General features: G+C 35.2%; 4 protein-coding genes across 6 annotated transcripts; 3 read left to right on the top strand and 1 right to left on the bottom strand.

Annotated features, from left to right (window-relative positions):
• The first annotated feature begins 133 nt into the window (after positions 1 to 133).
• Positions 134 to 1,919, top strand: LOC120776349 (vacuolar fusion protein CCZ1 homolog). The gene is made up of 5 exons (XM_040106904.1): positions 134 to 378; positions 439 to 751; positions 801 to 976; positions 1,054 to 1,325; positions 1,381 to 1,919. The coding sequence occupies exons 1-5, from the start codon at positions 197 to 199 to the stop codon at positions 1,899 to 1,901; spliced, it is 1,464 nt and encodes a 487-aa protein (XP_039962838.1). The 5' UTR covers positions 134 to 196; the 3' UTR covers positions 1,902 to 1,919.
• On the bottom strand, positions 1,860 to 3,201 carry LOC120776353 (ragulator complex protein LAMTOR4 homolog). Of its 2 annotated transcripts, XM_040106909.1 has the most exons (3): positions 3,111 to 3,201; positions 2,463 to 2,600; positions 1,860 to 2,242 (listed from the first exon to the last, which is right to left on the bottom strand). In XM_040106909.1, exons 2-3 carry the CDS (start codon positions 2,594 to 2,596, stop codon positions 2,026 to 2,028), a joined length of 351 nt encoding a protein of 116 aa, XP_039962843.1. In that variant the 5' UTR covers positions 2,597 to 2,600; positions 3,111 to 3,201; the 3' UTR covers positions 1,860 to 2,025. The 2 variants fall into 2 exon arrangements, with proteins under 2 accessions (XP_039962843.1, XP_039962842.1); XM_040106908.1 differs by lacking the exon at positions 3,111 to 3,201 and having other exon boundaries at positions 2,463 to 2,861.
• Positions 3,129 to 10,609, top strand: LOC120776348 (protein disks lost). The gene is made up of 2 exons (XM_040106903.1): positions 3,129 to 3,216; positions 6,121 to 10,609. The coding sequence occupies exon 2, from the start codon at positions 6,245 to 6,247 to the stop codon at positions 10,490 to 10,492; it is 4,248 nt and encodes a 1,415-aa protein (XP_039962837.1). The 5' UTR covers positions 3,129 to 3,216; positions 6,121 to 6,244; the 3' UTR covers positions 10,493 to 10,609.
• On the top strand, positions 3,918 to 25,259 carry LOC120776347 (spectrin alpha chain). 2 transcript variants are annotated; one of them, XM_040106900.1, is made up of 8 exons: positions 3,918 to 4,035; positions 13,627 to 13,743; positions 13,887 to 17,948; positions 18,430 to 18,477; positions 20,182 to 22,105; positions 22,236 to 22,839; positions 23,739 to 24,339; positions 24,429 to 25,259. In XM_040106900.1, exons 3-8 carry the CDS (start codon positions 13,959 to 13,961, stop codon positions 24,555 to 24,557), a joined length of 7,296 nt encoding a protein of 2,431 aa, XP_039962834.1. In that variant the 5' UTR covers positions 3,918 to 4,035; positions 13,627 to 13,743; positions 13,887 to 13,958; the 3' UTR covers positions 24,558 to 25,259. The 2 variants fall into 2 exon arrangements, with proteins under 2 accessions (XP_039962834.1, XP_039962835.1); XM_040106901.1 differs by lacking the exon at positions 18,430 to 18,477.

Here is a 25,259-nt window from a genome sequence, read left to right as displayed (position 1 = left end):
AATTTTGTTAGCAATAGGGTTAGAATTGATTTTAAATTATCGATTAATTATTGTTGGTCCATTGACCGATGGATGGCGCGCTTGCAGTCAACAATATTTCACCCACATCTATGAAGTAACAGCTGTTTCAGTCATTAAACAAAGATAAGCCGTATAATTAGGTTCATAAGTTGTATTTGGCGTATGTAGTTGGAAAATGGCAAAACTTTTACAGAGGGTTGAAACTACTTTGCGCTGCTTTTATGTTTTCAATTCGAATTATTGTAAAAAAGAAGGCGATGAGTACAAAAAAATACTCTACTATAATCCTGAGGATATCGAACTGAACACAAAGATCAAGGATGTTGGTTTAAGTGAAGCTATTATACAGTTTACTGGGTACGCCGTAATATTTTCATTGAAATCGAAATAATTGTTAAATTTTCACATTGTATTTAGCACTTTCGTTGGTGATGATGACTGCAAAGCGCTACATACACAGAAAACTACGCAGTTATTCTATCAACCCGAAAGAGGTTACTGGATTGTTATGGTTCTAAATGTGCCAAAAGAAGTTAAAAGCAAGGATGGTGTTGAGGTACCGGAGTATCGTGGCACCGAAGTACAAGATCGAATATATAGGGCCGTATTGCGTCAATGTTACAATATGTTCCGACTGAGTTCGGGTACTTTCCGTTCGAATTCAAATGATAGCGATGAAGATAATGGGCGTGAGCAATTAAAAGGGAGACTTTCTACATTTTTCAATAACGTAAGTGTAATTTATATTTGCTTTAGTAAAAGTAAACATATTGTTTTAGTATTTGAAAACTCTGAGGTTTCCCGTTGGAGAAGTGCTCAGCTTTATGCACTCCATACAATATTTGCCTTTAGAACAAGCGTTGTTTCTTCGAGCCCATAATTTCATAAACATGATTCGTGCAACGTTTCCTGCCTTAAAAGAGACCGTTTTACTGTATGACGAACGAATAATAAGGTCAGTTTTGCTGTTAAACCAATATTTAGTTGTAATTTTAAATTAAAAAACATAAATATTCAAACAATATTTTACAGCGGTGGGCAAATCGATGCAATTGAATTGTGTAGTTTGCACCAGTATCTTTTAACCTCATTTATCGAAAAATCCGAACATCCCATAGGAAGTTCTCAAAATGAGAGTCCTCTAGTAGAAAAGTTTCAAAATGGAGTTTATGTCACTGGCTTAGGTAGTGAAGAACACTCAACCGACTTACCTAAAATATATATCAAAGTAAGGAAAGAGCTTCATTATTATTACATAGTAATTTTTCGAGTTTTAAGAGCAACATTGTGTTTACTTATAAGTGGTAAGTATTGTTGAATAATAATATTCACCTAAAAATTCATGACTTTACTTTATAGCGACGGAGGATCCTCCATGCAAAGAGTTTTACGATGAACTACGGTCATATATGGAACCTCAGTTATCAAGTATCGCAAAGGACATAGAAGAAAATATCAGTAAACAAGGTCTTCGTAAAGCAAACACTTCTTCGTCGCTTTCTGCTATAGCTCCGGCTGACGATAATGTGAACCCCAAATACATATTCATCAATGAGCAAAGCTTAAAACATCTTACTAACATTCCCACAGAATATCGTAGAACAAATAAATCAACACACTATCTTCCTGCAAATGTCACTAATCTTATAGCAGATCTTATCCCCTCTGATGAAGCCAATTATTTAGAGGACTCGTACTCGGATTTAAAAGAAGTGCAAATTAAAACTACAAATGATTTTTGGATTGTACAACGATGTTGGAATTGGCGACGGTGCTATGTGATAATACATAACAGTAAAGCAACTTTGCTGGATATTACACAAGAAGCTAGGCGTGTGTTTGATAAAGAATTCACAGATGATGTATTTTTTGACAAATAAAAAGTATAATTAAATAAATGAAAGGCGTTTTCCAATTAAAACGACGCACTTCCTCATGGTAGGCATTCAATTGTCCCATAGCTCGATTACGGTGACAGAACACGCAGCATGATGTTGTAGCGTCTCAAGTTAGTATTGATGCCACACCAGAAGTCTCACTTTCTGAGAATACCACATTGCCACCATTGTTCGTAAGACCGTAAACTGTACCTCCACGCGGAGCATTCTTTAACTTTACTATATATATCCGATGATTGCTCATGGAAATGTTGTAAATGTGATCATCATACACAATTGAGATGCGTTCACAACTGCTATTGGGCATGAAGTTATCGTCAACACTATAAATGTAAAATAGTACACGTTTTAGCAGTGTTTCTAGAACATAAAATTATTAGATAATTTGGAAGTACTACGTTGACAACTGGTTATAAGGATTATTTATATATGGAGGGTTAGAATGATAATCATTGCAATAAACGCGATGAACTATGTGGTGATTATAGAAGCCAGCTACTTTATATGCTAACATAAATCATAAAAAAATTAAACTTTACGAACCTTTCCGCTAGGTGTAAAAGTTCCATGAATATGTTCGCACTTCTTTCATCATTTTCTAAATCTCCACCGGAACCAATAACTGCTCCATCGTCTTGCAATAATAAATAGCCAATTTGATTGCTCAGTTTTTCCATATTGCTAATTAATGCCATTTGAAATGTGAATAATGTGCTGGTAAATTAGGCTTTCTTAAACTTATAGGCAAAGGAAGGATATTTAAATTGTTCCAGATAGAAAGTTCCTTTGTTTTTCACTTAAAATTATCTAAATGTCAATCTAGTTTTAGTGATAACAAAGTGCTTTATGCGCTTTCGACTTTTAAAATGTCAACTGGGACACATGAACCATGCCTACAAATTTGTTGTAATATATGCGAAAAACCTTGAAATAATTGTTCTTCTTTTATTATAAAATTGTTTACTACTATACCAGTTTTTCTATGTTAAAATTATTATACGTAATTACGATGCCTTACTCAATAACTATTTAGAATTTTCCTTCGATTAAAAATCGATTTCAGTTTGCACATCATTAGTGTAAATATCTCAAGCCAAAGTTTCGTAAAAAGTCTTTGGAGAAGTAAAATTGAATTAAATTTGTTTTGTACGTAACAGTATTTTATATTATTATTTGCCTTTTTTTCATTACCTCAGGATTCGTATTATGCAGTGTACGAGCTAATAAACTATTTTCTTTCGTAAAGTATAAATCTACACGTTTTATTTGGGAGGACGTTTTTCGTTTCCCAAATCAGGTAAATGCACTTAGAATATTTATTTTTTTAGTTTTAATACACTCAAAATTTGGTGCTTGATATCGTGAAATCTTACATAGAAGCCTAGTTTAGAATATATACGGTATTTGGAAAGTAGCAAGAATGTTTATATTTTCTTTATATATTTATTATGAATGTCGTATACAAAGTAAGACAAAAACGCGAATGAAGAACTCAAAACAATAGCAAATAAATGATGTATAAAGGAGGCGAAAAAAAAAACAAACTGGATTTCAAACAATTATTCATGATTCCTATAACGGAGAACGTACATTTATATATATTATATATTATACGTTCTCTGCAATTCATCACATTAATTGTTGAGAATGAAAAGTTTAGTATAAGAGAGTGTATAATCTAATATGAAAAGCAGTTATTATAAAGATATCCACTCTATTGATATTTGATATTATGTCATCACAACTCAAAATTAATTCAAAAATCTTATATTAAACCAAATTACTTAGACAATTATACAGATAAATTTTTGTTGCAGTAACATTCCTTTTTTTTTTATTTTTATTCCAAAAAATTATTGCGTTTATGGGTTGGTTCGATTTTTATCATTTAGGTAATCTTAATTTTTTCCAACACTGGAGAATGCCAAAAAGCAAAGTAGAAAATGTCAAACGACGTTCTCAACGAATATCGAATTTATTCGTTGCCATTTTGTAAAGTGCTCTTAAAACATACGAAAGTTGGTGTATTGTGCGCTTTGAATGAATTATTGAAAAAGAGGCTATCCAGTTTAAAACTAAAGCATATTGTGTAAAACGCGACTAAGAATTCATTCGTGTAAGTTAGATTGAAATTTCATAAGTACTTATGAAGTTTATAGTAAGATTAGGTAGAATTTTGTGAAGAAAATTTGTGGGTCAGTTAAGCAGCCGCCACACCCATTATGGGAAAAAATATATTTTGTAGCAAATCTAATCAATATTTAAAAAAGAAAATATTTCATTAAATAAAGAAATAGCTAGTTTTGTTAAAATTTGATTGTGTTTTGTAGTTTAATATTTGGTAAGTCAACGAAAATTTCTGTATCTGAAATTATTAAAAGAAAAAAGTTACAAAAAGAAAAGTATTTAGGGGAGAAATCGTTCATTAAGAGCGTTGCCGATGTGAGCGACGTCATCGTGCTGCTTGCTTCGTGATGTGCAGAGCAGACGGCAAATTTGTTTTTGGAAAGTGTTTTGGGAGTTTAGTTCATGTGTTGTGTATGGTGAAAATTAAGCAATTACTATAAATTAGTGCTATCAACAGAAGAACTTTCTCAATAATACAAGTATATGATATACTTAATATCACGTAAAACAAATAAGTTTATAATTCAAAATTTAATTTAGAGTGTGCTGCTTGCCTACGAACCACAATATACAATTAAATAAAGGGTGTGACCAAAAGATGACATTGGAAATCATACGTTTATATATTTGAATATAGAAACAACAAGATGCGAGCTGTTGCATATTTTTAGGATGATTACAAATTAGTCGAGTTTTTTATATGCTAATAAGAGATCAAAAACACTTTATTTTAATCATATTTCCATGGTCGCTTATAACTTTTTGTTTAAAAAACCTATTGATTAACAAAAAATATTTTTCATGTGTTCAAAACATAGGTTTCTCAGGTATTTGCGTTGGCTTACATTATCATTTATTAGAAGAAGTTGTAGATGAGAGTCCTTTTAAAATCCCAAAATAGTATTACGTCAACACCTAATGAAATCAACAGTGACCAATAAAGTTGAGTTGTCAAATGGTACATTTAGTCTGCTCTTCCTTCAAAACTGAACGATGACTCAAAGAGCATGCGTTACTTATCTTTTCATTTAGTTTGTCTTTTACTTGATATGTATTTTATTATATACTATTGTTTTTTTCCATATTTTTGCTTAATATTTACCTTCTCAAGCAGAGGTATACCGGTAATATAGCTAGATAGAAAACGCTCCGACATGCCGATAATTAACAAATTCATTTATACAAAAGGCAGTTTTAAAACCAAATATTTGTGTTTACGCATTACGTCATTTCACTATTTTTGCTCAATTTTCAGAGTCAATTGGTTTTGTAGAACTTGTGTGAGTGTTTTTTTTTTGTTGTTGTCAGTAGTTCAGTGCTTAGTATTCTCACAACATATCTATAGTCTGGTCAAATATGAGAATGTACAAATTTCCATTTGAGGTTGCATATTCACTTTTTTTTTTTAATTTTTGGGTAATTTATTAAGTTATATACATATGTATATGTACATACAAAAATACATCTACTATGCTATTATTCCACAGTTTATATACTCTAAAATAGTAAAAAATAATGTTTGGTACGTGGTATATTCCAAAAATTGTTTTATTCGAAGCTCCCTTTTAATTTGAATACCCATACATTTTTGTACTTGTAATATAGTTCAATATTTTGAGAAACGAAAAATAATATTTCTATATTTGAAATTAATTTTGTTGTATTGAAAGGAATCGGTCGCCTACCCACAAACGTTCAGAATTTATAATAAGTGACTTTGATGAAATAGAATAAAATCTAAAATATATTTGACGTCTGTTGTGATTGTAGTCCTTCTAGGTATTGTTTAAATTGAAGGTCTTTTTCCAGTACTATTTCTCCAAAATAATAACTAACTCTTTCGCACTTTTAAAGCCTAACTTATAAAAACAAATTATTAGCTGTAGACTTGTAGATAATATTACAAACCTATTTATTAATAAAAAATACCAATATTGCTAAAACATGTTTACTATATATTACAATAATAAACGTGTGCATGCAATTTAGATCTTTCCAATAAGTCTGACGACAAGCTCATACCACTTCCTTCCTGAAATATCGTCCTCTTTTTCTCTGACATATTCCATTTCAGATGATCAAATTAAATATTACGAAATATTTAACACAATAGAAAGAGGCATAATGAGCAGTCTTTAGAGATTCAACGATTATCTAAGCTAAATACATTAGACGTTAGAAAACAGGAAGGTTTAGCAATGACTACGTCGGAAATAAAATTGAAACAGTTGTTACGTGCTAATGTGGAAGTGCCAACACAAACAACTGAAGATGACGCCATTTCTATGGACCATTTTCGCAAATGGTTTCTTCAGCAATTCGAGGAGAATAAGTCGGATACTGGGGACAGCTTGGAGAATTTTGCAATATATTTCTTGAATACTATGCGTAGACAAACTGAAAAATATTTGCGCACAAACGAAGTAGAGCAAACTTGCCAAACGCCTCTAAAAACAAATAAATTGTTAACTAATATTAGCGATATCGATGGGTATGAAAAAATCAATACTCCGAAACGTGTGTCACTATACCCACAGCATTCGGCACCAACCACACCAAATTTTGCCTCTACACCGGAGCAAGGAAATAAAAGTAAAGGTTATTTTGAAAGCAGCCTACTTACCGACAACTCAAGCAATTATCGAAATAATGGCAAAAACATCTCATCTACGGTTCCTACGCCTGCTCATTCGATGGAACGAAGCGTAACAAGTACTTTTAAAAGTGACGCATCTACGCCTATACGTCGCAGTCAGAACAGCAACCGGCGTTCGGGAAATAGCTCATTGCTGCCAGTAACGCCTCATAGTACTGAAAAGTCAGTACGCAACAACAGCGCTACCTCCAGCTTCTGCCTTGGTGACTTTATGGTGCTCCAACAAAACAGCAATCGTTCGAACCGAAAGAAAGCCACAACTACACAAACTCAAAATACTGCCGCATCGCCATATAATGAAACTCCAACTAATAGTAAACCCAAAAAGCGCGTAGTTCCAATCACTATAAGTAATCGGTCAGTTGTAGGTGTTGCGGGCGAGCTTAAAGCTTTTGGCTGCAACAGTTCATTCAGCAATGAAAACAATATACTTAAACTATCGAATGCTGAAATAGAGGATAAAAATAAGTGCAGTATTATGGCTGCTAGGAAATCTCTGAAACTAAATGCTATTGAAATAAGTAAAGAAATGGAAACCACATCGATTGGTGAAGAAGAGAAAAATTTACGTGAAATGGTTCAGCGGAAGCTAAGGGATGTCACATTAAATTCGGAAGCGGAAACAACGAGAGATACACCTAGAGCTCAACCGCCTATAGTAGAGCTAGGAAAAATCAAAAATCACGCATACATACAACGTCTGGCAGATATATATGTAGTTTTAATGGACTTAAATTTTGTATCTAACATACTAAGTGAAATGGCGTTTACGTTGAATTTGTTAAACATACAGGAAACCACACTTGACGACTTTGAAGTTAATACCAACGAAGGCGCAAATATTAAAACTGACCTAGCTCAAGAACAATCGATAGGCATGCAAATGTTAAGTAATATAACAAATTGCATTTATTTCGCTCTCTGTGTGATTAGACGTCAGCGACACTTGTTTGCACACCTCGATATTAAAAGTTTGGGTGTAGTTCTGCATAACGAACGCATTCACTGTCTTGATACAAATTTGAAATCGTACCTAGAATCTATTTATCAGCTTAAACAAAATTTGCTACAAGATAAGACACAAGCATTCGAAACCTCCACTACAAGCGAACGCCCGTTTAAGAGCGTTTACTATCAAGAAGACAAAGACTCGAGACAGCATTTCACTTCCAATAATGAATTTGGTGCCTTCAAAACTCAACGTGACCTTTTTTACAAAGTACTTAAACTTTGGGAAACTCATCATCTTAATCCCAATTGGAATTTTACACAAGAGTTGGCACCAAGAATTCGTGAAATTTTCAAACAGTCGGAAAATTCAATCAATATGGCACATTTTGCCAAATTGTTTGTCTCGCAACTACTGATATCAGCCAGTGATGCAACTTCACCCGAAGACATTGGTTTAGATGTTGATGCCGAAAAGTTCAGTAAACTAGCACAACGTTTAGTCGCACCTAGCAATTTCAGCGTCGATTATCAATTTCCACGTAATCAAGCTTTCTTTCGTGATTTCATTGCCGAAGCTAGATCTATACCATTTGCTGAACAGTTAAAAATGGCGCTATATTATCAACTAATTACACTAAATAATTCTACATTTGAACAAACGAATTTATTGACTGACAACAGAGATGCGGATGAGCTCGAAACGGATAATGATAAGGCGGAATCCAGTGAATTTATAGTGCGTGCCGAAACACTGGCGTCTATGATCATATTAGCGAAATTTCTCGGCTTCGTAACCGCTTATCCATATAGTCAACACTTACAAACTGCAACTATATCAGGGAGCATTGAAAAGAAGCAGTTATTGTTACGCAGCTTATTTAAACCACACTTCAATGTATCTCACCATTTGTTAGAGGCAATCAAATATAATAAAATTCTTATTACATTACCGTGGTTGGTACAATATCTTGCAATGCTGGATAATGTTACATTACAATTATCCGACTTTGCCGAAACTACCCGAATGTTATTTGCCTTATACACCACAATCGGCTGCAATTTAACACCAAAATCTTTGACGCCAGCATCTATATTCATTCTACGTTGTTGTATGGGTTGGCTTTTTGATACAAAACCCTTCATAGCTGAAAATTATTTTAGATACCGAACGACACAAACAACTACAAATGTTGGCACAAGATCGCAAGCAGAAACACACGCCGAACATGATGAACCAGAAGAATTAATTGTGAGAATATTAGGTGCCACGCATGTTAACAGCAATGTTTCTGACAGCAAAGTTGTTTCCATTCCAAATGAAAAGAACATATGTAAGGAAATTACACTTAATCCCTTACTTGAATCTCTACTATCCGTTGCCTGTCCATTTTTGGCAGAGTTTCGGGTAGCCATAATGCCAAGCAAATATGCAACAACAAAATTTGCCTCACGCACAGGTAGATATCGCCATATAACGACACGTATTGCCGAGCCACAATCCTCAGCTGTGAATTCGCCATCACACGTTGACTGTAACACAAACACGAATGCCATCAATTCACAACGAGCACAACAAAATAAACTTATTGAAGCATTTCTACATTCGCAGAACCCCTCCATGCGTCGTCTTATAGAATTTGTCACTGAAAGAGTGTATAAGTCGGTTGTTAAGGATGGACAACATAAATATATACTGCCTGCAAAAGCTACAGCTGATAAGCGTGTAAACGAGATCACTTCTTCTAATGTAGATGAGGTTTATAAAGTAGTATCTAACGTATACACCAGTGCCTACGATGAAGTGCACCTCCTTTGGGAATCAAACATATCAAAACTGTTAGATGAACGCACTGCAATTGCTCTAGCTGCACTGCTACCAACGGAGACAACGCCCATAGTACAAAAAACCTACTCCCAATTGATAAGACAAAATGCTATGAAACGAATAAAACAGTGGTTTATCGATAATGTGCAACCAACAAGCTTTTATTGTGGTGATCTCAATGAAATCACGCAAAAAATATGCAAATCAAATAAAAAGGAACAACAAACGTCATCAACATCTGAATTGAAAATAGTCAGTTTCAAGCCAAGCGTGTCTGATTTACTTGACGAACTACAGTACTGGCTTCATTGCACCTCCTTACGCGTAGAGCTGCTTAAGGCAGGATCTGAAGAAATTGTAGCATTTTTGCAAAGAATACCCAAAGCATTCGTAAATACATTGCCAACAATTTTTTACCGCCTTATTGGTGCAGGTGTTATACAAATTATTCAACAATTAATAATTCATAAGGCTTCATTTGTTACAATCGAATTAATGGAATCAGCTTGTACAATTCTTTTGCATCCAAATTTTATTGCGCTCACAAATACCACAGAACGCAGTAAAAATAATAATAACAAAAATAACGCACAAGCTGTCAATAATGTCAGTGACGACGAAAGCACTAGTACCAGTTCAACAGATTTAAATAAGACGCCTAATATTTATGACGCATTGATCACGGTGGCATTTATCGAAGCTCTAGGAGATAATAGTGATTTATTTGGAAAACTAAAAGACTTGCTAGTTTATATGATAACACAACAAGTACTTAGCATAGACAAAGTCAATGTGTTGTTTATACCGATTTTCAAAGAGAATTGGCCCGTAAACGTGATGAATGAAATCTCAAAAACACTACAACGAATTGCTGATGAGACCGTTAAAATAAAAAGAACAAAACGTCCAGATACCGCTGACGATGGCGAGAGTAGCGAAGACGAAGCCAAATCCCATTTACTTATGGAAGTATTGGCTGATCTCTCAAGAGATGTTGATAATTTAGATTTTTAATTAATACAGCTAAGATACTGCTTGCCTCAATAAGTTTTAATAGGCTAAAGTGTTATTTTGTGTGATTTTAATTTATGACATATAAAATAAATTACAATTCTATGTTTATTAAGCTAAGCATTCACGTGTTTTGTTTTTAAAACTGTATGGGTTATTTATAAGTTTTAATCCAAATATATTTCACAATCAAAGTCAATGATTTAATTGCTGTAGGTAATTTATTAATGTTTGAATAAATCTTGATTCGCAAATTTTAAATTTAAAGCCATAACTTCATAAAAATATTTTATAATCTAATAAGTCAAATAAGAGGCATTCAAAAATCTTCTTCATTGTATATTTACGGTACATTAGTTATTGTTATTGTTGTAAATAATATGTCCAGACAGTTTTTGGCCGATAGTAAATCGGGAATTTTAAGCGAATATTATTAGCTAGGCCCGACTGCGTGGTCCTTTCATAATTTTTTTTTTTTCAATTTACAAAAGGTTTTCATGTTGATATTATTAAGAGCTCGTAGCTTAACGTTTTTTTCTATTTTATTTGTTCGGATATTGTACCGTTGCTTCAAACAATGCCAAATTTAGCGAAGATTTCTTAGCCATAAATGTATAAGGTTGATTTTGATCGATTAGTTTGTATGCCAAATTTAATGAAGAGTTCATCAAAAAAAAAAATTTTCCATACAAGAATATGATTTTGATTGGTCACTTGGTAATGCAGTTATATGCTATAGTGGTCCGATATTGAGATTTGAACAAATAAGCAGCTTCTTAGGGACTCTTGCAAAATATCTCAAAAACTGTGTAATAAGTTCTCCGTCGTTTGTTGTTGTTGTTTTAACGGAAATTCAATCCCCGTTGGGATGGCAAGTGTCATTTGTGTTGTCGTCGATGTCATCTAACGAGAGGCCCAAGAAACATGCTGTTTCGACGGGGTCGGACCAAAGGGAGGAGGGTGTTAGATGAGTAGGGTTCGTGGGGCATGCAAAGAGGTGGTCAGTGTCATGCGGAGACTCGTTGCATGCTGGACATACATTCGGTATGTTAATTCTCCGTCGTTTCCTACTGGGTGTTGCAAACTGTTCAGGGTATACAAAGATATTTAAAAAATAATGACTCTACAAAAAGAATAAAGAGCAGAGTTCATTAACCAGTTATAAATAATTTAAAAACTCCAATTCTGAGAAATCCTAAATTTACAAGAATGTACCTATTTCCTCATTTTCTTTGTAGAGCGCAATGTTCAATAAATGATTTCAGGCACCTGATAAAATTTTAAGTTGGGTATAAAATAACTTATCAATTGCTTAGTAAATGTTTTAAAGTATTTTTATGCTGAGATAAGATATGGATGACTTGCTGACGAATGAAGAAAAATGCCCGATAGATTGCAGGTTTTGCAAAAGGTGTTGCAGAAGTGTAAGCATTGGTTCAAAAGTGTGTTCGTTTATATGGTTTTGTTAGATTATGTATTTTACATGAAGTGATGACAAATGTGCGACGATTCTAAAATTCGTTATACGAGTGTAAGGGGAAGATTTGGATCAATTCAAGCAATTTTTAGTCCAGACCAATTGCTATATGTTGCAAGGTGCTTTGTTAGTGCTTTAGTTATGTACATATGTATTTACGGTAATGCTCAAAATGCTGAAAGCAATAAAGACGCTTAAAACGGACACTATAGCCCGAACTCGTCGAAACAGCTCGTTCCTTGAGCCTGCCGTTAACTGTTTTCGATGACAGTTAACGTTTTGCTTTCCTCAAGGCAGAGTCTGGATAATCGTCAAAGCAACAAATAGGCGTCGTCTTAATCCGATTATTATTGCTGGAGTTTAAAGATTTATATATATTGAATTGTTGGAAAATTAACACTTGTTTAATAGTTTTGAACAAGAGTATTAAAAGGCTTAAAGGTCACTTGGAAACGCAAAAAGTCAAATCAACAAAAAAGGACTAATCTAGAAAGCAGATAAGAGAACAACTTTTCATTCTGGTTATGGACTTTTTTGTTCTGGAATAATGTGTTTAAGCTAACTGAAAAATAGATGTATTTTTAATTGATTTCAATTTCTTTAATTAATTTGCTTTCGGTTTTTTTACATTTATTATTATTACTGATTTCATTATAACGATTACATACATACATATATGCTTTGTTACTACAAGTTGTGTCTACATATTTGGGGAATTGTGTTGAGTATGAGGCTCATTGAAATATTGATTTTATGTTCGGCTTAAATTGTGAAATTATTGTGTGTGATTAATTTTTGTCACCCTAGAAATCAAAAGCAAATTAATAGAACAGTTTCGTTTCTTTGTTTTCATGAGATCATATTCATGGATTAGGGTTATTTCCTTATTGATAGTTAAAAAATAGCAATAATTGTCCCTTTCTATCAATATTTTTAGAATGGCTTCGTATATTCACTCTCACTAAGAGTTGTGTGATTAATTTTTAGGTTTGCTTACTACTATGTATGTACATATGTATATGTATATGCCTACATTGTATAAATGTTATGAACAATTTAAATTAACTGCTTATCAAAGGTTTTAGCAGGTGATACACATTCTTCAATTAACCCTTCAACAGGCCACTTTAAAAAGTTGTATTAATTGATATTTTCGGTACCTAAAAATGTGCACGAAATTGAATGAGCACCGATCCCAATTGGGTTATTAATATGAATATGTTTTTGCTATATGTATATAAACATCAAAAATTATCATCACAATAAAAGCAATGTCATCAGAACTGTGAGAAAATATATCGACTTCGTAATCGTATTTTGCAATAAAAAATAGAAATATTGTTTCAATGAATAGTTAAAAAGGGTTAAGTGTATTAATTTGATATCAAACTCATAGCGTTGTCGACAGTTGTGAGTTCGCATTAAACGCAGCGGCGAATCGCGAGCGAGTTATTTGTCTGTAGCGAGCGAAACGACCAACATTTTACAATCAGTTGACATAATTGAAATTTTGAAGGTCTGACTCACTATACGTACACGCTTACAATCACCCTATGTATACATGTAGATACAGTTGATTATTATATAATAATGACTTTTTAATTAAAAAAAAGAATACACAATAAAAACAAAGCTTATTAATAGTTTCTTTTTATTGTAGGTATAGAAGGAAGAGGCTCTGAGACAAGTCAAGTGTGGCTGGCAGCTCGAATTACAAAACGCACTTAGCAGTATTAATTTAATTAAAGGAAATAAGAGCGAACGAAAACAAACTAAGGTAGCTATCATCAACCCGCTTAAGCGGATGAGCGGATGAGGTCATCAATTGAAATAGTCTACAACTAAATAAATTATACAGTTTATTTCTAAATGTCACACCCCAAATATCACATTTAAGTACAATTATTTTTTTTTTTACAGAAATTTTACAAAATCGACAACTAAAATATAAACGCATTACAAAGCAACGAACGAAACGAGCATACGAGCAAGATGGAGAATTTTACGCCTAAGGAGGTGAAAATTCTAGAAACCGTCGAAGATATTCAGGAGCGTCGGGAACAGGTTCTTTCGCGGTATAATGAATTTAAGATCGAGACCCGTCAAAAGCGTGAGAAGTTAGAGGATTCACGCCGCTTTCAATACTTTAAGCGCGATGCAGATGAATTGGAATCTTGGATTCACGAAAAATTGCAAGCTGCAAGTGAAGAAAGCTATCGTGACCCGACAAACTTGCAGGCGAAAATACAAAAACATCAAGCTTTCGAAGCGGAAGTGTCGGCTCATAGTAATGCCATTGTATCGCTTGATAACACCGGTCAAGAGATGATCAATCAACAGCACTTTGCTTCCGAAACGATTTTGCGTCGCTTGGATGAATTGCATCGTTTATGGGAATTACTTTTGAGTCGTTTAGCCGAGAAGGGTCAAAAATTGCAACAGGCACTTGTATTAGTACAATTTTTGCGCCAATGTGAAGAAGTAATGTTCTGGATTAAAGATAAGGAGGCATTCGTTACAGCCGATGAATTTGGTCAAGATTTGGAGCATGTTGAGGTATTGCAGCGCAAATTCGATGAGTTTCAAAAAGATATGGCTTCACAAGAGTATCGTGTCAATGAAGTTAATATTTTGGCTGATAAGTTAGTGCAAGATGGTCATCCGGAACGCGAAACAATAACTAAACGTAAGGAAGAATTAAACGAGGCCTGGCAACGGCTTAAACAATTGGCAATTGTGCGCCAGGAGAAATTATTTGGTGCACATGAAATTCAACGTTTCAATCGTGATGCTGATGAAACCGTAGCCTGGATCGCCGAAAAAGATGTTGTGCTGTCATCAGATGACTACGGACGTGACTTGGCCAGCGTACAGGCTTTGCAGCGTAAGCATGAAGGCGTCGAACGTGATCTAGCTGCATTGGAGGATAAAGTATCCACTTTGGGCGCGGAAGCGTTACGTCTATGCTCCATTCATGCCGATCATAGCGATCAAATTCGTGAAAAGCAAGCGGAAATTGCCAACTACTGGCAGAGCTTGACGGCCAAGGCACGTGAACGCAAACAGAAATTGGACGAATCCTACTTTTTGCATCGTTTTCTAGCCGATTTCCGTGATTTGGTATCATGGATAAACGGCATGAAAGCCATTATTTCTGCCGATGAATTGGCCAAAGATGTTGCCGGAGCAGAAGCGCTGTTGGAACGTCATCAAGAGCATAAAGGTGAAATCGATGCACGTGAAGACAGTTTTAAATTAACTACCGAATCGGGACGTAAACTATTGGAACGTGAACATTATGCTGCTGCCGAAATTCAAGAAAAATTAGCTGCTCTTGAAAATGATAAAAGTTCATTATTGTCCTTATGGGAAGATCGTCGCATCTTATACGAGCAATGCATGGATTTGCAATTGTTCTACCGTGATACTGAACAAGCAGATACATGGATGGCCAAGCAAGAGGCTTTCCTAGCTAATGAAGATCTCGGCGATTCATTGGACTCTGTGGAGGCTTTAATTAAAAAGCACGAAGACTTTGAAAAGAGTCTCGCTGCACAAGAAGAAAAAATCAAAGCACTTGATATATTCGCTACTAAACTGATTGATGGACAACATTATGCCGCCGACGATGTAGCGCAGCGCCGTCAAATGCTGTTAGCACGTCGATCGGCATTGCAAGAGAAATCAGCACGGCGCCGACAATTGTTGGAAGACTCCAATCGTTATCAGCAATTCGAACGGGACTGCGACGAAACCAAAGGTTGGATTAGCGAGAAATTGAAATTCGCCACTGACGACAGCTATCTGGATCCAACCAATTTGAATGGAAAAATGCAAAAACATCAAAACTTTGAACATGAACTTAATGCTAACAAATCACGAATTGAGGACATAACAACTGTCGGTACCGAACTCATCGAGAAGCAGCATTATGCATCCGATCAAATTAATACACGCATGCAGGAAATTGTTGTATTGTGGGAAACACTGGTCCAAGCTTCGGATAAGAAGGGCTGTAAGTTGCACGAGGCCTGTCAGCAGCAACAGTTCAATCGTACCATTGAAGACATCGAACTGTGGCTGAGTGAAATTGAGGGTCAATTGTTGTCCGAGGATCATGGCAAAGATTTGACATCGGTACAAAATTTACAGAAAAAGCACGCACTTCTCGAAGCAGATGTAATGGCTCATCAAGATCGTATTGAAAGCATTAAAGTAGCAGCTAATAAATTTATCGAGTCTGGTCATTTTGATGCTGACAATATCCGCAACAAGGAAGCTAACTTGTCCGAGCGTTACGCCGCGCTAGCTGCACCAATGGGCGAACGCAAACAACATTTGCTCGACTCTTTGCAAGTACAGCAATTGTTCCGAGACCTAGAAGACGAAGCAGCTTGGATCCGTGAGAAAGAGCCCATTGCAGCTTCCACAAATCGCGGCCGGGACTTGATTGGTGTGCAAAACCTTATTAAAAAACATCAGGCTGTCTTGGCTGAGATCAATAATCACGAACCTCGTTTACTTAATGTCATCAGCTCTGGAGAGAATATGTTAAAGGAACAGCCTTTTGCTAGTGAAGATATTCGTCAGCGCTTGGATGCTTTGCAAGAGCAATGGAACAATCTTAAGGAAAGATCAAACCAACGTAAACAAGATCTTGAGGACTCATTACAAGCGCATCAATACTTTGCCGATGCTAATGAAGCAGAGTCATGGATGCGTGAAAAGGAACCAATAGCCACTAGCAATGATTACGGTAAAGATGAAGACTCCGCTGAAGCACTGTTAAAGAAGCATGAAGCATTAGTTTCTGATTTGGAAGCATTTGGCAATACAATACAAGGATTACAAGAACAAGCTAGAAATTGTCGCCAGCAAGAAACGCCTGTTGTCGATATCACTGGCAAGGAGTGTGTTGTAGCTCTCTATGATTATACTGAAAAATCACCACGTGAGGTGTCAATGAAAAAAGGTGACGTGCTTACGCTACTCAACTCTAATAATAAAGATTGGTGGAAGGTAGAGGTGAACGATCGTCAAGGATTCGTACCAGCTGCTTACATCAAAAAAATTGAAGCAGGACTTAGTGCAAGTCAGCAAAATCTAGTAGATAATCACTCTATCGCTAAACGACAGAACCAAATCAATTCCCAATATGATAATTTGTTGGCTTTGGCACGCGAACGTCAAAATAAATTGAACGAAACCGTAAAGGCATACGTACTAGTACGAGAAGCTGCCGATTTGGCTAACTGGATTAAGGACAAAGAAAATCATGCACAAATTGCTGATGTTGTCGGTGAGGATCTCGAAGAAGTGGAAGTTTTGCAAAAGAAATTCGACGATTTCAACGATGATCTAAAGGCTAACGAAGTACGTTTGGCAAATATGAATGAAATCGCGGTACAATTGACTTCTCTTGGACAAACAGAGGCAGCCTTGAAAATTCAATCACAAATGCAAGACCTTAACGATAAATGGAATAATCTACAACAATTGACCGCCGAAAAGGCAAGCCAACTTGGCTCTGCTCATGAAGTGCAACGTTTCCATCGTGATATTGATGAAACAAAAGATTGGATTGCTGAAAAAGAGAATGCTCTTAACAATGATGATTTAGGAAAGGATTTGCGCGGCGTACAAACATTGCAGCGTAAACACGAAGGCGTTGAACGTGATTTAGCAGCGCTTCGTGACAAAATACGTCAATTAGACGAAACCGCAAATCGTCTAATGCAATCACATCCAGACACGGCTGAACAAACTTATGCCAAACAGAAGGAAATCAATGAGATGTGGGACCAAATCATTACAAAGGCCACTTTACGTAAAGAAAAGCTGTTGGATTCATACGATTTGCAACGATTCCTTAGCGACTATCGCGATTTGCTTGCTTGGATTAACTCAATGATGAGCCTAGTAACATCTGATGAGCTTGCCAACGATGTAACTGGTGCCGAAGCTCTTATCGAACGTCATCAGGTAAATTATCAATTATTTTTGTTTAATTTTTTTTGCAATTTCCTTTTGTTGTGTTTGCTGTTACATAACTGCAAAATAAGTATGTCCCCACTTAAGAATTTGCATCAGTTTGATTGTTTACAGTTTTTACTTAAATATATAAATATATATATTTTTATTTTCGTTACATCCGCATTGGTTTATGATTATGAACAATCACACTTATATGCATATCTACATATATTTGAATTAAACACATGTTTTTCTTTGTTTTGCTGTCGATTTTTCTATGAATTGTTTTCCACTTCGTTTGATCATTTACGCCATTGCCAACATACAAACAAATTTTACTGGATCTTCTACCACCTCCACCACCTGCCATATATGCATAAAAACAAAAAACAATTGATTTCGATAATTGATGGTTAAATAAAAAACCGGCATGAATATATTGTCAAAAAAAAAAAAACATCCCTATACCAATCATACACCGCAATCCTAGGCTCGTCGCGCTGAAATCGAATCTATTATTGGACACAATAATGCTGAGGTAGTTGTTCGTTACATTGCAAACTACTAAATTTTGAATTGCTGCTTCAGCCAATTTTGTCAAATAATACATAAATGTTTTTTCCAAATTTTAATTGTAACTACTTATATAATACATATGTACATACAACAACATGCATATGTGTTTTTACATATGAATACAATCGTTCCTCGATTGGAAGTAGTGTGCTTATGCGTACTCATTTAGATGTATAGCATTTATTATTTGTGTATTATACTGTTACAATAGTGTTACTTTTTAATTTTTCTTGCTCACATTAGACAATTAACAATTCAATAATTTGATACTAAATTTTTATTTTAAACTAAAACAAAAGCAAGGTATTATACCTCCACATTTAGACGACGTCCTACCTTCGCGAAAGTTAATGTAATAAAATAACAATTCATCTATAAAGGAAGTTATTTCGTTGTAACACTGTCGGATATTTAAAATACTTGTTACTTAGTAAATACGAGTATATTGAATCGGAAATAAATATAGAAATCTGATTCAAAATAAACCTGCTTCAAAGTAAGTTGAAACTTTGAAGAAATTGAAACAAGAAAAAACAGTAACTTCGATTGCACCGCATCGAATCCCTTATATAATACAAACGATTCCGTACAAGAACTTAATTTTGATAGGACAGTTTGTATGCCAACTACATTTGTATGTGCTATAGACATCCAATCTGAACATTTCGGAGTTCGGAGATTGTAGCGTTGCTAGAGAAAATTTTATGTGTCAAATTGTAAAATCCTGTCAAATAAAAAAGTTTTGCATAGAAAACCTTGATTTTGATCGTTCAGTTTGTATTACAGCTATGTGCTATAGTGGTCCGATCTGAAGAATTTCCTCGGAGATAGCACTACTGCCTTAGGTAATAATTCATGCTAAATTTCGTGAAGATCTCTCGTCAAATTAAAAGTTTTACATGCAAGCATTTGATTACGATCGTTCAGTTTGTCTATCAGCCTTTTGCTATAGTGTTTTTAGGAATTTATAAAATAAATATAATTTGCCTTTTTAACCTAAATTTTATAAAATTAATTATCAAATTAAACATTTCTTTAGTAATCAACTGGACCCGTTAAATATTTACTCAATGTTCCAGATCACTCACTTTCATTAAATTAGACCACAAAATATTATCTACTACACCGTACAGCAAACATAAGGCCCAATAACTGAACGCAAAGTTGGATTTTAATAATAATTTATAAAGAAGTATGCATGTGTAGTATTGAACATTTTTTAGAGAGTCAATATTCTCCAATCATATTTACTAACATCCGTTTTGAATATTAGATTAAAATGTTTTTATTGTTGTATTAATCTGAGCGTTCTTCATATTATTGATCTTAAACGCAATGAGCGTTCAGCTTCAATGTTATTTTTGTTTGTTTGAAAGCTCGCTGCTAAAAAATAGTATCTTTTAGTAATTAAGATACAATAGTTTCTGTTAGCAATAATACAAGTTGTTAAGTGATTTTAAATTATTTTTGTGCGGCAAGCGCATTATTGTTTATTGACTAAAACCCGATTCCGTGCGATTTAATGTTTTTTCGTTTTAACCGAGTTTTGTGACTATGCAACTTGTTTTTAACCTTTCAAATGCTTGTGTTTGCCTTATTTATGCTCACTTGGTTTCTTTTTTAATGTAGTAAATTTAAAACAAAATTAATTTTTCTTGTAACTTAGGAGCATCGCACAGAAATCGACGCACGTGCCGGAACTTTTGCCGCTTTCGAGCAGTTTGGTAGTGAATTGCTACAATCGAATCACTTTGCCTCACCCGAAATCAAGGAGAAAATTGAGGATTTGGCCAAGACCCGTGAGGAATTGGAGAAAGCATGGACGGCACGTCGGCTACAACTTGAGCAAAACTTGGATTTGCAATTGTATATGCGTGATTGTGAGTTGGCGGAATCGTGGATGTCGGCGCGAGAAGCTTTCCTTAATGCAGATGATGTTGACAATAAGGGCGATAATGTGGAGGCTTTAATTAAAAAGCACGAAGATTTTGATAAGGCCATTAATGGTCATGAAGAGAAGATAGCTGCTCTTCAAGTATTAGCTGATACATTAATTAATCAAAATCACTATGCATCTAATCTGATCGATGACAAGCGCAAGCAAGTGTTGGAGCGTTGGCGTCATCTAAAGGAAGGTTTGATTGAGAAACGTTCACGTTTGGGCGATGAACAGACATTGCAACAATTCTCTCGCGATGCTGATGAAATTGAAAATTGGATAGCTGAGAAATTACAGCTTGCCACCGAGGAGAGCTACAAAGATCCAGCTAATATTCAATCAAAACATCAAAAACATCAGGCTTTCGAAGCCGAACTGGCAGCAAATGCCGATCGTATTCAAAGTGTTTTGGCTATGGGTGAAAACCTGATTGACAAGAAACAATGCAGCGGTTCCGAAGATGCTGTTCAAAAGCGTTTGACACAAATTGCCGATCAATGGGAATACCTTACACATAAGACAACGGAAAAATCGTTGAAATTGAAAGAAGCTAATAAACAGCGCACGTATATCGCTGCTGTCAAGGATTTGGATTTCTGGTTGGGCGAGGTCGAAAGCTTGCTTACCACTGAGGATTCTGGTAAGGATTTGGCATCAGTCCAAAACCTCATGAAGAAACATCAGTTGGTAGAGGCGGATATCGTGGCACACGAAGACCGCATTAAGGACATGAACAACCAGGCCGATTCCTTGGTCGACAGCGGACAATTTGATAGTGCTGGTATTCAAGAGAAACGTCAAAGTATTAATGAACGTTATGAACGCATCTGCAATTTGGCTGCACACCGTCAGGCACGTTTGAATGAGGCACTTACTTTACATCAATTCTTCCGCGACATTGCCGATGAGGAAAGTTGGATCAAAGAAAAGAAATTATTGGTTGGTTCAGATGATTATGGTCGCGATTTGACGGGTGTACAAAATCTAAAGAAGAAACATAAACGTCTCGAAGCCGAATTGGCATCACACGAGCCAGCCATACAGGCTGTGCAAGAGGCGGGTGAGAAGTTAATGGATGTCTCCAATTTGGGTGTACCCGAAATTGAACAACGTCTAAAGGCTTTAAATCAGGCTTGGGCTGAACTTAAAAATTTGGCTGCTACTCGTGGACAAAAATTGGATGAATCCCTCATATACCAACAATTTTTAGCACAAGTAGAGGAAGAGGAGGCTTGGATAACAGAAAAACAACAGTTACTCTCGGTCGACGACTATGGCGATTCGATGGCTGCTGTCCAAGGTCTTTTGAAGAAGCATGACGCATTTGAAACTGATTTTGCAGCCCATAAGGATCGCTGCTCGTTGATTTGCGATCAAGGAAGTGAATTGGTGGAAGCTAAAAACCACCATGGTGATTCAATCGCTCAACGCTGTCAACAATTACGCAATAAATTGGATAATTTAAATGCATTGGCTGCTCGACGCAAAGGCGCTCTCCTAGACAATTCAGCTTATCTGCAATTCATGTGGAAAGCTGATGTTGTTGAAAGCTGGATAGCGGATAAGGAGAATTACGTGCGCTCCGACGAATATGGGCGTGATCTATCAACAGTTCAAACATTACTGACTAAGCAAGAGACATTTGATGCTGGTAAGCAAAAATTTACCAGAATTCCTTTTTTATGTTTTTTTTTTATACCACATCGTAGTCTGTGTATGCTGGTTAGAATATTTTTAATGAACTATTTAAAATTATACTTGTCTTCGCTTTTTTATTGCAGGTCTTAATGCATTCGAACAAGAAGGTATACATAATATTACCGCTCTGAAGGATCAACTCATTAACGCAAATCACGCTCAATCACCGGCTATTTTGAAACGTCACGAAGATGTCCTTTCACGTTGGAATAAACTTCGCGAAGCCTCGGAGACACGTAAACAACGCTTGTTGGCCATGCAAGATCAGTTCCGCCAAATCGAGGAACTCTACTTGACATTTGCGAAGAAAGCTTCGGCCTTCAATTCTTGGTTCGAAAATGCCGAAGAGGACCTTACTGATCCTGTTCGCTGCAATTCGATCGAAGAAATACGTGCTTTGCGCGATGCGCACGCACAATTCCAGGCTTCACTTTCGTCAGCCGAAGCCGACTTTAAAGCTCTGGCAGCGCTTGATCAAAAGATCAAGAGCTTCAATGTTGGGCCTAACCCATACACTTGGTTCACCATGGAAGCTCTTGAAGAGACCTGGCGCAACTTGCAAAAGATCATAGAGGAGCGAGATGGCGAATTGGCTAAAGAGGCGAAGCGTCAGGAGGAAAACGATAAACTGCGAAAGGAATTTGCCAAACACGCTAATCTTTTCCATACGTGGCTAACCGAAACGAGGTAAGTATCGTTTAGAAATATTACTGCCTAAGGAAATATGGAACAAGGTTCACATCATTTATGACTCAATGAAATTTATTTTTAATATCATATTTTTTCACAAACCTTACTGAGACGAATTATACTCTTTTATATTTTGTTTTAGATATTATATGCTGGGTTATAATAGAGAAGGGTAAAAGTTCTTTACTTAACTATAATCAAGTGTTCGTTCTTCTAACCAATGTTACATTGCAAAGCGTTGATGATTTAATGTCTGATATAATAATTGCAGCTGTGTGTGTTAAAAGTGCTTAGCGAATAACTTTTTATTAACAGCAACAGCAAATACCATAAATAGCTTCTGTCTGCTTCAATTATTCCACATACATATGCGACGTTAAAATTTTTTGAAAATATAATATTACCAACGCAACAATTTTTAATTATTTTGGTTTTTTAGAGAACCATTAAATTGCATTAACCGCCGCCTATTTTTTAATTAATTTTTACTCCGGTTGTTCAACACCACATTTACCACTTGATAGAGTACTAGAAAAATATATGTAGTTTAAATGAGTATAAATATATATTTGATACTTTTTATTTTTATATAGCATTCTAATTAGTGTCCATATAATATTTATCGAAATACATATATGTATATTTGAGAAAATCACTTTTTAATTTCTTAAAAAGCTCGTTAAACAATTAAAGAGTTAGTTTTTATTGCGAAAAATATTACTTAAGTACCATCAGATTTGTTGGTTAGCTGCGCTTTTTCAATAACTATTCTGGAATAGCGTTGCAGGCAAATTTAACAAAAAATAACAAACTTCTAAAAGCTGATTTAAATATGATAGAAAAGTAGTCGATTGCCATTTTTTGCATTAACATACTTTTACACGCTTTTAATTTAGAACTAGTATGATGGAAGGCTCTGGTTCGTTGGAACAGCAATTGGAAGCCCTTCGCATCAAGGCCACCGAAGTACGTGCCCGCCGTGTTGACTTGAAGAAAATCGAAGAATTGGGCGCGTTACTAGAAGAGCATTTGATCTTGGACAATCGCTATACGGAACATTCAACAGTAGGCCTGGCACAACAATGGGATCAACTGGACCAACTATCAATGCGCATGCAACATAATTTAGAGCAACAAATACAAGCGCGCAATCATTCTGGAGTATCCGAAGATTCACTAAAAGAATTCTCAATGATGTTCAAACACTTTGACAAAGACAAAAGTGGTAAACTTAATCACCAAGAATTCAAATCATGTCTGCGTGCTCTCGGCTATGATTTACCTATGGTTGAGGAAGGACAACCAGATCCAGAATTCGAAGCTATTCTTAATGTTGTAGATCCAAATCGTGATGGACATGTTTCGTTGCAAGAATACATAGCTTTCATGATTTCAAAGGAAACAGAGAATGTCCAATCCTACGAAGAAATTGAAAATGCTTTCCGCGCTATCACTGCCTCCGACCGCCCCTACGTAACAAAGGAAGAACTTTACTGCGTAAGTGTATTTCTAAATACATAAATATCAACGCCAATAATATACATATATTTGTATATGTTTAATTAACGTAAATTTATTTATTTTAGAATCTAACCAAGGACATGGCAGACTATTGTGTGCAGCGTATGAAGCCTTATTCAGAACCCCGCTCTGGTCAACCTATTAAGGATGCACTCGATTATATCGAGTTTACGAGAACACTGTTTCAAAATTAAATCAAAAATAATATTAAACATTTAAATACTTTTCTTAACATCAAAGTGAAATATTTCCTGCAATTACTTGGGTAGTTTAGAGTTAAGTATTATATTTCATTGTCTACTTGAGTTTCGCTTGCAACTCAGAAACAAGTATTTGGCAGCAATAAATATCAATTGCAAGTCATAAAAATATCTATGTAAGCCTCCACATAAATAATATGTTTGCATATTTATTAATTACTCCTACATAACGCGCACTCTTGTATGATGCGAGAAAATTATAATATTCGTATGCGCATACATGCTTTCAGAAAAAATAGCTTGCTACAACTTATAAATTTATCTAAATAGAGTGCAAGATAGCCTGAACTTCCATACCTCTAGAGGTATATGGGTAGCTACATATATTAATCCAAAAAGATTAATTATAACCTAATCGAAAACAATAATAGAGTTTTTCATAAATTTTATGACTGCATTTGGTACGAGGCTTAAAAGTAGAAAAGAAACTATTAAATCTAAAATACTATTGACTAAAATTCAGTGACGATAATTCATAGAATTATATTTCCGTTTCTTTTGTATACAAATGCATTTATTTGACGCAGATTTAAAGTATTCAGATGCACTTGAAAATTTGCAAATATTTTATTAAATAAAAAGTTATACATATATCTATATACTGCATGTCTAATAAAGATAATCGTATACCATTAA

Source organism: Bactrocera tryoni, chromosome 5 (assembly GCF_016617805.1).
Source record: "Bactrocera tryoni isolate S06 chromosome 5, CSIRO_BtryS06_freeze2, whole genome shotgun sequence".
In the NCBI taxonomy this organism is placed as follows: domain Eukaryota; kingdom Metazoa; phylum Arthropoda; class Insecta; order Diptera; family Tephritidae; genus Bactrocera; species Bactrocera tryoni.
The sequence above is the reverse complement of the archived record's forward strand: the minus strand, read 5'-3'. Positions and strand labels throughout refer to the sequence as shown.